Here is a 12,200-nt window from a genome sequence, read left to right as displayed (position 1 = left end):
ATTTACATTAATATAGTGGGGGGGGGGGGACGACACACACACACGACACGGCAAACACCCCAAAACAGTAAGTCTTGTTCAAAGATGTGAAAAAGAAAATAAATATACAGGTACTTACGCCGTGGTCTTCGACATGCTTTATACAAACAGCAACACGAGCAGGTGAGGCACAGAATAATAGTAATTATAATCACTGCACACACAGTAACTCCAATCGCAACAAGGGTTCCAAAACTGCAAAAAAGATACCACCAGAATCAGTAGGAGTCTTTCCCACAGATCTGTTACTCTTTAACCTAACCTTCTGCAGCCACCACATTGCTCTTCCTCCAATTTTTTACTCTATTTCATGCATTTGAGTAAGAATCAACTGTCAAATGCAGTGCTACATGACATCAAGTCTGCTAAATCAGTGGAAGCTGACCAGCCCCTCTCAAGAGCACGCTCCCCTGTACGTGAAATGGACCCACCATGAGTCTTTGACCCCCTCAGTTTAATGTGACTGTGAGTTGTTATTTTAGGGCAACTGCATGTCCCTGTACGTATTCCAAAAGTTTAAAGCGATAAGGTTTCAAAATCACTAGTCTGATGACTTCATTTTTCAAGCATTACTTGACTGCTCTGAACACAGAGGTAGGCATGACTGAAATGGAGCACCCCAGACTTTGGGGTGACAGCAAGTTCTTTATATGTTTGTAAGACCTCTCAGGCCCAGTCTTGGGACAACCATGGTACTGAGCAGACCTCTCCATGCTGCAGATCCTTGGCAAGCTCCTTGGCATTTGTAAACAGTTGTTTTAGCAGTCATGTTTCGCATGGTTTGAAAGATCTTAACTTCTGCCACCTTTACTGAAGCAAATAGTACATTATGCTACATTATGGGAGACAGAAAGACTGCCTAAACCACCAAAACCTAGTGTAGAAAGGCCAAAGATTACACCAGCTTTAAACTCTGTAATGATTATCAAATAATGGAGGCAGATGTAAAGTTTCTGGAGATAGCTGTTTACCACACAGGGAAGAAAAGGTAACTCTGCAAAGCATTAAATGCCCAGTGACAATTCCCTTTGAAGTGTTAATTTACAGGATTTGTTTCCTACATCCTGAGAACAATAAAGCCCTTCTTCCCTAGAAGTCAAAGTCTCCAGCATTTTTATTTCTTATAAGATGCACCACGCATCACTTCTGGGAACAATTGCAGGAAGTAAGCTTTAATGAACAACATGTTCTCAAGTAACAACTAGAGAGCTGGCTTTGTATACATCCTGGTTTTGCTTCTTGAGAGATTTTGGCTATAGAACGTTCTAGTTTTTTTCCTTTCAGCTTTAAACAAAGTGACACATCTCCTAAACCTCCAACAATTTTCACTTGGCTATGAAACAGCCATCAAATGTGAAAATTGTTTTTGAGTATCAGGCACTGAATGGTTAAATCACTGACATAAGAAAATGTAAGTGTTCTATGCCTAGCCCAAATTCGGAAGACCTGTCTTCCAGAGGAACTTAACCCTCTAAGCTGGACACTGAACATAAGCACTGACAACGAGAACAAGTTCAATTTAAAATGCATTTCCCCCCCCAAGAGAGGATCCATTAATTTCATTCTGTTTCTGCAATAGCTAAAAGAAAAAACTTGGGTCAAATCTCTTTCAAGAACCTGAACACGGATTTTATCTAACTATCTAACTTGTGTATTGATTTTGTGAAGTACTAAATGTAATGCTATGGGTTTACTCCTGAAGTACTCTTCTGTGGATCGCCTGGGGTCACTGCACCAAAGCATTACATGTAAAACAGGAACAGGAACAGCTGCAGCCTCCTGAAGTCACAGAAGCCACGTCAGAAACGCTGCCGGGAAAGCAAACAGATGATTGCAACACAGCTGCAAAATGCAAAGATGCACGTGTGCTTTGTCACGTTGATTTGCACCTTTACTGAATGTCTCTCCCATGCTGACTTGCACACACAATGTATTCCTAACCACTCGGCTTTTAAGTGCTCCCCCCACCCTCACCACCATTAGTTTCACCTCAGCACAGTAAGTTGACAACCAGCTCACATCTCCATCCAGAAATCCGATTTCTCTCAAGCATAGGATAAAAAAAAAAAAAAGGAAGATATAAATGCAATTTCAAGGAGTGGAGAGGTGGAAGAGAGATAAACGTGCACCGTGATACCACATCCTGAAACACAGCCTGCCTCCTGTCCATGAAGCCAACAGCAAACATACATCAAGTCAGTTTGAAAACACAAGCTGAAAATTTACGTATGTGGAAATGGATTAGATTTAAGAGCAACCTGTAGAATTTAGATTAATTATACAGGGTCCTTACTAGATACTCATTATATAAACTCATACATACACTTGAGAAGAGGGAAGTGCGCACAATGGATTCATACATTAGACATAACCATCTTGATTGCAATGTTCACCAGGAACAGCATAAATGCCTGCGACAAACTATGGACACCTCTAGGAACTGCAGGACAACAAATGTTAACTACTTGTGGAGTGCCAACAGCATTTTCCTTGCTCTTGTTCCCACTTCTGTATCAACCCCGAGAAAGCTCTCTCACTAGGGAAGTTAACATTTCCATTACACACAATTATTACCAAGCAACATGAGCAGAGCCAACAAAAGAAGAGTCTTCTTGGTTCTTCCTCGGGCTTCTTCCTCAGTAAAAGGAGGAAAAAAATTGTTTGCTAGTGAACTATGCCAAAGAAAAATATTCTTGTGTCAATGAAAGAGACTAGGCCTGACAAAGACAGCTAAAATTCTCCACTTCTACAATGAACCTCTTGGAACTTTAGGAAGGCTGGAGAAAATCAAATTAACCTAAGACATGGATAAAACAAAGTAGAAAAATGTCTACTCATCAAATACACTAGCACAGCAGGAAACTGGCAGAGAGCCCTTATCTTTCATAACCAAATTCGGTTCTGATATGACAAGAGAGAATACACAAGTCCATCTGCAGCCAAACTGGCCACCAACAGATAAACATTCATCCGTTTGAAGTATGGGCTCCATTTGCTTATTTGTAATAGTTTTTTGCTCCCTGTAACACATATCTCATGTCACTTTTCTTATTAGAGATGGTAAATAATGGCAAAAGCAAAGCTCAGGAAAAAAACCCCACCATATCCTTATTTTCACCAAGTTGTTAGAGACATCCTGTGCATTTTTGCAATTTGCCTGTGTGTTTGCTAAAATGACAGGACATTTAAAGTACAGGTGTGTCAGGTGTGGTTTTGTGTTTGTGTGTGTGAACACTGTGATTCAGTTCTACCCACTGAAATACTGTGTGATTACTACAGACCAAAATTATAAGCTTTCAGAAACAGCCCAGTGAGTGAAACAACCAGAGTTGGTTCTTCCCAGAGTTTTCCAAGGAGTGTACACAACTGGATTACTGGAAGCATTTTTATCCCCTACTTTACAGCAGAAGCATAATTTTCCTGCCAGTGCTTGGGCTCATGCAGACTAATGTCCTGAAAGAGCAGAAGGTAGCATGACACAGAAAACAAAACAGTATGTGCTATCAACTTGCTGCATCAACACTTTCTCTCAACAGCAAAGGTCTTAAAAAATATTTTTTTTTCATAACAATTTCTATTGATAATCAAAACTAGCAATACTCTTTTGGAACATCTGAATTGTCAGGCACTACCTTACTGTAATAATATCTGTTCTTTTACTGCCCAAAGTCTACTACACCCTGAGCACTTTCCTGAACATTCAGTAAAATCCCACTAGTAGAACTGCCGAAAAAAAATCCCAGGAAGGCTACCAGTAATAGTTGATGTTACTCAAGTGAGGCCAGAATGGTGCTTAGCATGCTTTACTCAGTGAAACAGCTAAGCTTCAGAAGATATCCTAGATACTATATAAAGGCTCTCTTGCAGTGTGCTAGCTCCAGAAAGCCTATACTCCTTTCTTAAAACAATTGAAAGCAATAAAATTAAGCGAGAGTTTTGATGAATCTGTCTAAAAGGACTCTGAAAATATTTGTAAAAAAATATATTCACAAAGATAATTACTAACTGTTAGCATTATACATAAATGTAAAACACACACATGAGGCATTATAGCTTAAAGATTATTCCACTGAATGGTTAACCAAGAAGAAAAAAAAAAAATCAAATTAAACCCACCGCATCTTATCCCCTGCATTCTGCAAACAATGTCAGAGTGCAGAAGTCAGGGTGGCCACAGCACCAGATCAGAATGCTCTACTGGTGTCACAGTTTAAACACGGGTTTCCAGACTCCCATGTTATATATACCATAGTCTCTAAATAAAGCACACTCTGTAATAAACAGCTTGAGCTCATTCACTGCCATTTCCTGCTTCCTTCTCTTCACATAAGAAGTAACTTTTGCCAATAATTCAATAGAAAACAAAATTAAGAACAAAACCAAAGCTAACAGCAGTTTTACTGCAGCAGTGATAAGCTGCAACTTCTTATAAAATCCATGGGAAAGTAAATATGAAGAGAGCTCCCTGCCCTTTCCTACCACCACCTCTCTCCTTTGCCCTACTCCACTGCTACCCCCTATTCTCTCACCTTTGGAAAGCACTAAATTGCACACGTAAGGAGCATACCTCACAGACTCACCCTACCTTCAAAGTTTTCTAATTATTCAAAACATGTATCAGTTCACATAAAGGGACCTATGTGATTAGTGCCTGTTTTACCCCTTTTGGTACCGAATGAGATGCAACAAACATATTAAAATGTCAGAATCAAACCTGGGATCTAAATAGTACTATTTGTAGAAGTTAATTCTTAAAGCAGTTGTTGTTCATATGGGAGATCTCAATCTTAAACACTGTCAAGTGGAAATAAAATGTAAAATGCTTTAAGTGTATTTAAGGCCTTTTAAAATATCCAAGTTCTAATTCCAGTAATATATTTTTAAACTTCCTTAATAGTTTGAATCACTTAAGTTGGCAACATTTTGTAAACCCTGCTGTAAATAAAGTTTTTGAATATTTATGCATTTGTGACAATGGGACACACTGCAAATTTTGTCTTTAAAAAAGAAAAAAAATGAACAAGACCACCTAGTTCTGACAAATTAGTTTAAGCAGCCCATTTATTTCGCAAGTTTTAATCTATTCCAAGATTTGTTCCATGCTACAAGAAACATGTTGGCAGGGTCCTTTTCAAAAGCATGGCTGCTTTTAAAAACAAACATTTACAAATACAAAGTTATGGCTGTAACACAGGGTGGTCTGGAAAGACCTCAGAAGATAATTAAGGCCATTCCTAAAAGTCCTTACAAAAATTGAGTATATGCATATCATTCTTTACTGCTCAAAAAAAGGATACAGTTCCCAGAAGTGTGACACAATGGTAAATGTCCAGACTTGCCTTGACTCAGGTATAGGGCATTACCAAACAAGTCTCCAGGCTGAGATGCTTTCCTAAGCCCAACATTCTAGTTACAGCCATACAGTGCCACATACTGACTCTAAAGCTTAGCAGGAAAATAAACAATATAATTTGTTGGGTTTTTTTTAAAAAAGGAAAAGCAATATGACTTCCCAAGCATCTTTCAGAGGGATTCGTTTTCACAGCTTTACAAACAACACACTTCCTCAGTTTACTATTCTAGCATGAAGAATCGAAACATTAAGAACCATTTTGCTAGAGACTCAAAAAAGACATTTACCGTTACACAGAAAGCAAACTCCTGTGAGGTTAATACAGAAAAACATTAGCATGACTTTAACATTTGATAGACTGACCAGCCTATTTTAGCACAGCTGGGTTTTGAGCCATGGGAGGTTCAGCACATGCAAATCCAATTATACACGGCAGAGTTAAGTCCAGGTGCAATCACAGCTAATTGCTGGTACCAGCCATGGCCTGCTCCAGCCATTTCACCCAGGAGCCATCTCCCCAAAACGAGATCTTCACATGATCAAGAAGTGTCTAAGAAACAAAGGCCCAGTGATTCCCATGGTGGGCAACAGGAAGCTTAAGATGAGAGACAATACTAAAGCAACAACAATAATGCCATGGTAAACTGCAAAAGTGTTCCAGAAAAAGAGAAGACTTTTGAGGAGTTTTCTAAATATGTACGGAATGGGTCCTTTTTCTATTTGTTCAAATAGGAAGCTCACGTGGGTTACTTTAAGCCCAAAATAATAAACTTGAATTTCATACACAAAGACCTCTTGAAATGAAGCTAATTACTGTTTGGTGTTTTGGTTGTGGGTTTTTTGGGGTTTTTTTTGGGGGGTGGGGTGGGGTGGTGTGTTTTAAGACACCAACTTCTCATTTTTTTTCAAGTAACACCTAACAGGTTTAACTCAACAAGTTCTCAAACAGCCTATATAAGAGCATGGCAGGGAGGGAACTTCCTGGAGTTTGTGGTTTTACTCAGACATATGACACCCAGATCCAACAGGTTATTATGGAAGATGTATACAAGCATCTCTTCTTGGTCTATAAACAGTTCAGTAATACTAAATATGTCTTATTTACATAAATCCCTTTGTAATGCACACTAAAAATACAATCTTCCAGGAAAGTTTCCCAGGAAATCTACTATTATACACTTTGTAGACACTTGAGAATAACTGCTACAGGTAACTGGTACATTAAAAATATGCATGTAACAAGGGCAGATGTCAGAGCCGCAGTCCGAGGGACTAAAGTCTTTCATCAACAGTGTAAGAATTAACACTGCAGCTTCATTCAAGTCACAAGACAATTTAAGACAAGTCCATTGGACTGTCAGCATAAAAACTGTCCTTAAACACAATATAAGGCATTTGCTTCTACAGGAAAAAAAAATAAATTAAAATGCTCCTTTACCAGCAAAAAGAGAATGTAGATTGATTAGAGGCACAGATATTAAGGCAACCAAAGTGAGTCAGTTTCCCTCCTATGGTTAGGATCTTAGTTCAACAATGCAGGATGCTACCCCCCACTCTGATTAAAATTTTGGGCCAACTTGAAGGCAATGGGAGGGATTTTTCTGAAATGTTTAACTGAACAGTAATAATAGAATAAGTTTAACTGAAAAAAAATTAAGTACAACAGAAAATTTTCCCCACACAAACAACTGCAATACTATGAGAATTTGCTACTGTCAATACCATACTAATTCTAAAATGCAGATTTAAGCAACTGATTAGGAACTTGGCAAAACAGTTAAAAGTTTTAACTTTAAAAATAATTTTTTTTCTGGTAAACTGCAACCTGGTATATGACTTGCCAAAAACAATGAAACTGAAATCAAAGGAAGCTTAGACTAGGTTACACCCACCAACTTTGCTTACCATATAACCCAGCTATTATATGAAACACCCCTTTTTCTTTACCCACATTAATCACATGTGATCATAAACAGAAACACCGTGTTCAGGCAGGAGCAAAGTTAAAACTAGGTAAATTAATTATCCTATACTACTATGAACTGACACGCTGCCTCACTCTCCTTCTCTTCAGAAGTATTACTCATCCAGCACAATGAGGATCATCACGGAAAATCTAACACTGCACAACTAAGAACAGACCTCTGCAGCAGAGGCTACATCTGGCTGACTACTACTACTCTTTTTAAATGGCATTTGTCATTAACAAAATGAAAAATTAACAAAATTAACAAATAAACAAATTAACAAAAAAAATTTCATTAAAAACCCTCACAAAAGTGACTGATGACTGGTTCCTTCCACAACCTAAAAAAAAAAAAAAGGGGGTTTTAAGTTTACCTCTCAATGGAATTGAGAACCAGAGATCATGCTAGTAAACAGAGAGGAATATCACATTAAAAATGAATGGTATTACACATGTTATAGTAAAAACTTCCTGAAACTCATTTGTCCGTTTCACAGAAGACCCCACAACTGCAGCTTCAAAACTGCATTTTCTCCGGTAAAGGAGAGAAATGTTCTTCTCAAAAAGGGTATTTTCCTCCTCCCATAACATATCTGCAACACAATCTATCACAAATACATCTTGCTACCTCTCAGGCCACGGCTATTTTATGGAAGTATATGAAATGGCAGACTTGGAGCTAGCTTTAGAACCCACATGCTCAAACTTTCATAGAACCTACAAAACACAATCATGGTCTTTAACCATGTTTTCAGAGAAGGATTCTCTGTTTCCTGGGCTATAGGGCCCTTCTCTAAGGGTTACCCTGCCTGTGGCTGTTTTGAGAAGCTCCATGCAGAGTCAATCCGTGTGTTAAAAACGTACTGGTTTTAGAGTTAACACTGTGTAGAGGCACAGCAAAGCCCACAGTGTTAGAAGAGGGAACACTCTAACCTAGTGAGTACATACAGTCACTGAAGTACACACTCACGGAAAAATTAACTCCTGAACGTAATCCAGGCGATTAATCTTGCTGTCTCTTTGCATGTTTAGGCCAGGTTGTCTTGGTTTTTGCTGTGAAACAGCCTTTTCTAGTTAGAAGAGCTCTCTTACCCAACCATGCACATCTGCCTCCTGAGCCAGGACAACACTTTCCAATCTCTCCTTCCATCTTGGTTTCAGAGTAAATGAACCTGCATATTAAGCCCACTGCCTGAAGCAGGGAGCTGAGAAATTCATTAATGGCAGCTCACAACTGCTTTGTCAGCTTTAAGTAGCTTCTTCACTGAGAATACAGTGAACACAAAATCAAATGCTCTTATGCAAGTTACAATTACAAACTGTGTAAGCTTATATATATTTACTTTTCAGGCTAGTAAGAAGTATAGAACTATTTTTTAAATAGCTTCATATCCAAATCTCAATTGTTCCTCAACAAGAAGCAGACATTCCTTGGTGAGATTAGCTTGTGTCTGAATGCAAGCCTCATAGAACAGGCTCTGTATGCAGTTTAACTCACTTATTATAGAAAATACTAACGACCAGTCCTGAAAGATAAATTATCTGCCTGTTAAATAGAGGCTGCTTACATTTCTAGAAGTTCTTTTCCAATGAATAATCTTCATAATTTATTTTCTCATCATTTAGTAACCTATTACAGACACTGGAGCATCAAAATACACTTGTAAATTGAAGTCCCTAATAGTGACAGGGGAAGAGGAAGAGAAATGGGGTATAGTTCAATATCACAGTATTTTTACCTTGTCTGTGGAGAAAACAAATGCTTAGAAACACCCAAATTGAGAGACAACAAATTAGGATAATCACACCTTCCACAGTTAGAAACTCACTGTTTCTGACCACTTATGTATGTAGCAGACTACTGCAGATGCTGTGTTTGAATCAAAGGCAGGCACAAGGACATGGATTTTCTCCATTTCACAAAAAGAGAACGAAGTCACAAGACAACACATTGATCAGCCCATGACAAAACCCAAATAAGTGCATCCCCAATCTAACAAGACCGTTCTGTCTCTGCCAACTGAAGCTTTCCAGGAAGACTGTCTTTCTGCCTCCCTCTTCTCATCACGTAAGGATGAGCAGCCTTTTCTCAAGCATTACTATATCTGTTACACAATCCACTGTAACTTCAAGGCAGAATTGAATTCAGAAAGAGTCCAATTAACTGCATATAAAGACAGTTTGAAGGTTCATTCCCATTTAGAAAGACTGATATCAGCTGCCCCAACTATTTATTTTCTTCTGTAACTCCAATACAGATGTTCTGAATTGCTCCACCTCCTTAAACACTCAAATACTTCACAATTAGTTGAATTGTGTATATGACTCATCTAATTTCCTTTTCCAGTAAGGGTCACTATTGGAAAATTGGCATACCACGGCTAAATAACCTTGTTACCAATGAAAATTATAACAACTGCTGTTCCAGTGAACCAGTGCTCTGCTTTTTGCAGTTTCTTAAAGCAGTAATACTATGTACTGCAGAACAAAAGGGGGGAAAAATTAAATTAATCTTACTCCTCACAATCCATCTCTGAAACCAAAACAAAGCAGGGGAAAATTCACTAATCTAATTTAAGGGGGGGGGAAGAAGTGAAACAACTTCCAGTAGTAAATCCATCCTTGCAACAATGCATTCACTACCAGCAGAAATTGTAGAAATTGTGCATGGTCATCTTGCATGCAAGCAAAAACAGTCACAAATTTAACATGTTTATGCCTACACTCTGACCTAAAAGCTGTGAATGATCTTTAAGGATTGATCAACAATAGAAAAATCCTGAATCTGAGTTAATGCCGACTTTGATAATGTTCGTTAAATGCTGACATTTGCTTCCAAAATGCAGTGTTCTGGGAAGCAAAATTCTTTCAATTACTTGAAAGCACATTATTAAGACACTCCAAAAAAATTTAATGTTGCTTTAAAATGGCCAAAACAAGAACTGTGAATTACACTTGATATGGTTGCCCGAAGTGCCTTGCACCCCTGCCTCAACAGCACTCAATAATCAATATTAATTACTGAAAAATATTAACATTAAACGATTCTAATAAAAAGAAACCTACTAAAACCTCGTGCTTTGCTTGCACTTCTGCAGAAGACCTCAGAACACAGCAAAATAAGCACAAGCAAAATAAAAATTCCTCAGCTAGACACAAAGAAAAACATACACACCACCACTAACCCTTCCCTAACACTGTCCATAGAAACAGTGTAATGGTGGCAAGTTTTCCAAGCAGGGAGAAGAGACACTCCAGCTCACTCAGCCTGGTGGAAAGTCCACATGCAGTTTGTGACAAACCCTCAGAGAGGTGAAAATCCTTTTTTTTCACCTCAGAGAGGTAAGAAGCCAGGACTGATGAGCTACGTGCCAGAGTGGTAACTTGCTCTAGGAATAAACCCAATGCAAGAATGAGGAATTAAATGCTTTCTGACCCTTAATGCCAGGAAACCATCGTTTCCTCCTTTTGAAGAGCAGTGTCAAAGGTAGTATTTGAAACTAATGAGAAAGAACAGGGCATTAAACGAAGCTGCCCTTCGTTGCCTCTCCTCCTGTTATAAACTGTTCTATGCTCATCTTGCTGGGAGACACAGAAATACCTCAACAGACATCAACCCTCCCCTCCACACAGTAAGGCGTTAAATAAACACAGTCATCAAGAAACGATGTGAAACTTGTCTTTGAAAAGAAGTAGCACGAGAGGGTGGAGTATACCTTGCAGGCAGAAACCAGGGACAACTCTTGCAGAAGGAATACAACTTAGTGCTTTGTTAAAACAAACAAACAAACAACCCCCAAACCAATAACAATTCAAAAACCAACACAAAAACCAACGCAAAAACCCCAACACATACCACACAAAAGCCTGGGCATGTCTGTAATGAAACAGAAACCTACCGGGTGGCCCACTGACTGCAGTCACAAAAGTCCTACTCACTTTCATTCCAGACGTTGAAACACCCTAAATCGAACACCTGAAGTCATTAGTCACTTTGGAAAGTTCTGGGGATGTGCTCTTCCTCTGGAGTCACATCCGGGTGGCTTTTCCAGGGTGATATTTCTGTGAATAATTGCCATCTTCCTATTAAAATTGCCTAACCAGAAAGTTAAGTTTGATGTTAAGTCTAGGCCTTTGCACAAGACATTAATATTTCAAAGCTGTAATGTAACTGAATGGGAAAAGATAAATGACCCATTTTCTGAAGGTGAGGCCATCAGTGATTTTCTCTTTTTAGACATTCCCTAGTTGAAAACAAAGATAATAAAAGCAACTTAGCCGCTACTTCCCAAATGTTTTCTGCCATTTACAAAGGTACCTTTGTGGACAGTGGGCCTTGGTTACAATTCCTTTAAGGACTGTTGGTTTTGTTGGTTTGTTTTTTAAGACTATATTCGTACATTTGCTGTGCTTTTAATAACTACGTTTGCTAGCATGGAAAAAACATTTATTGCATTCTATATTTAACCCTTCTTACTCCAGTAGATTCAGTATCTCTGCACCCCCAAAGAGGTAAAAGGGTTTTTTCTCTCTCTTCACTAAAAATGCACCAGGAGTGAACGCCGATTGCGAGATGCGGCTGACGCGGGCTGTACTCCAACCACGCATCTGAAGATCCGTGGCAGCTCCATCAGCCTAGCAGAGAAGGGGCATCCCTCCTCGAAAATATTATCTGCACCAACCGCTTCCTCGTGGCGGACGGCTGGCTCAAACGAGACCCAGGCTCCAAGACGTTCATTTCCCCCCAGGGCAGCGCTGCCAGGGGGTCCCTCCAGCCCCGCCGCCTCCCAGCGCGCACGGGGCGCTCCGCGCAGCGCTCCCGCAGGACGAGCTCAGCGCTCA

The 12,200-nt window shown here is 39.2% G+C and overlaps 1 protein-coding gene across 1 annotated transcript in view; it reads right to left on the bottom strand.

Annotated features, from left to right (window-relative positions):
* The window catches only part of SHISA5 (shisa family member 5), an 18,605-nt gene that overhangs the window by 5,193 nt on the left and 1,212 nt on the right, over window positions 1-12,200 (bottom strand). The window contains exon 3 of the mRNA XM_026857363.1: window positions 119-234. Within this exon, the coding sequence (XP_026713164.1) occupies window positions 119-234 (116 nt within the window). The remainder of the gene's footprint in view (window positions 1-118; window positions 235-12,200) is intronic.

This window comes from Athene cunicularia (genome assembly GCF_003259725.1).
Source record: "Athene cunicularia isolate RWA chromosome 12 unlocalized genomic scaffold, athCun1 chr12_part1, whole genome shotgun sequence".
NCBI classification, from domain to species: Eukaryota; Metazoa; Chordata; class Aves; order Strigiformes; family Strigidae; genus Athene; species Athene cunicularia.
This window is presented reverse-complemented; position numbering and strand designations above follow the sequence as displayed.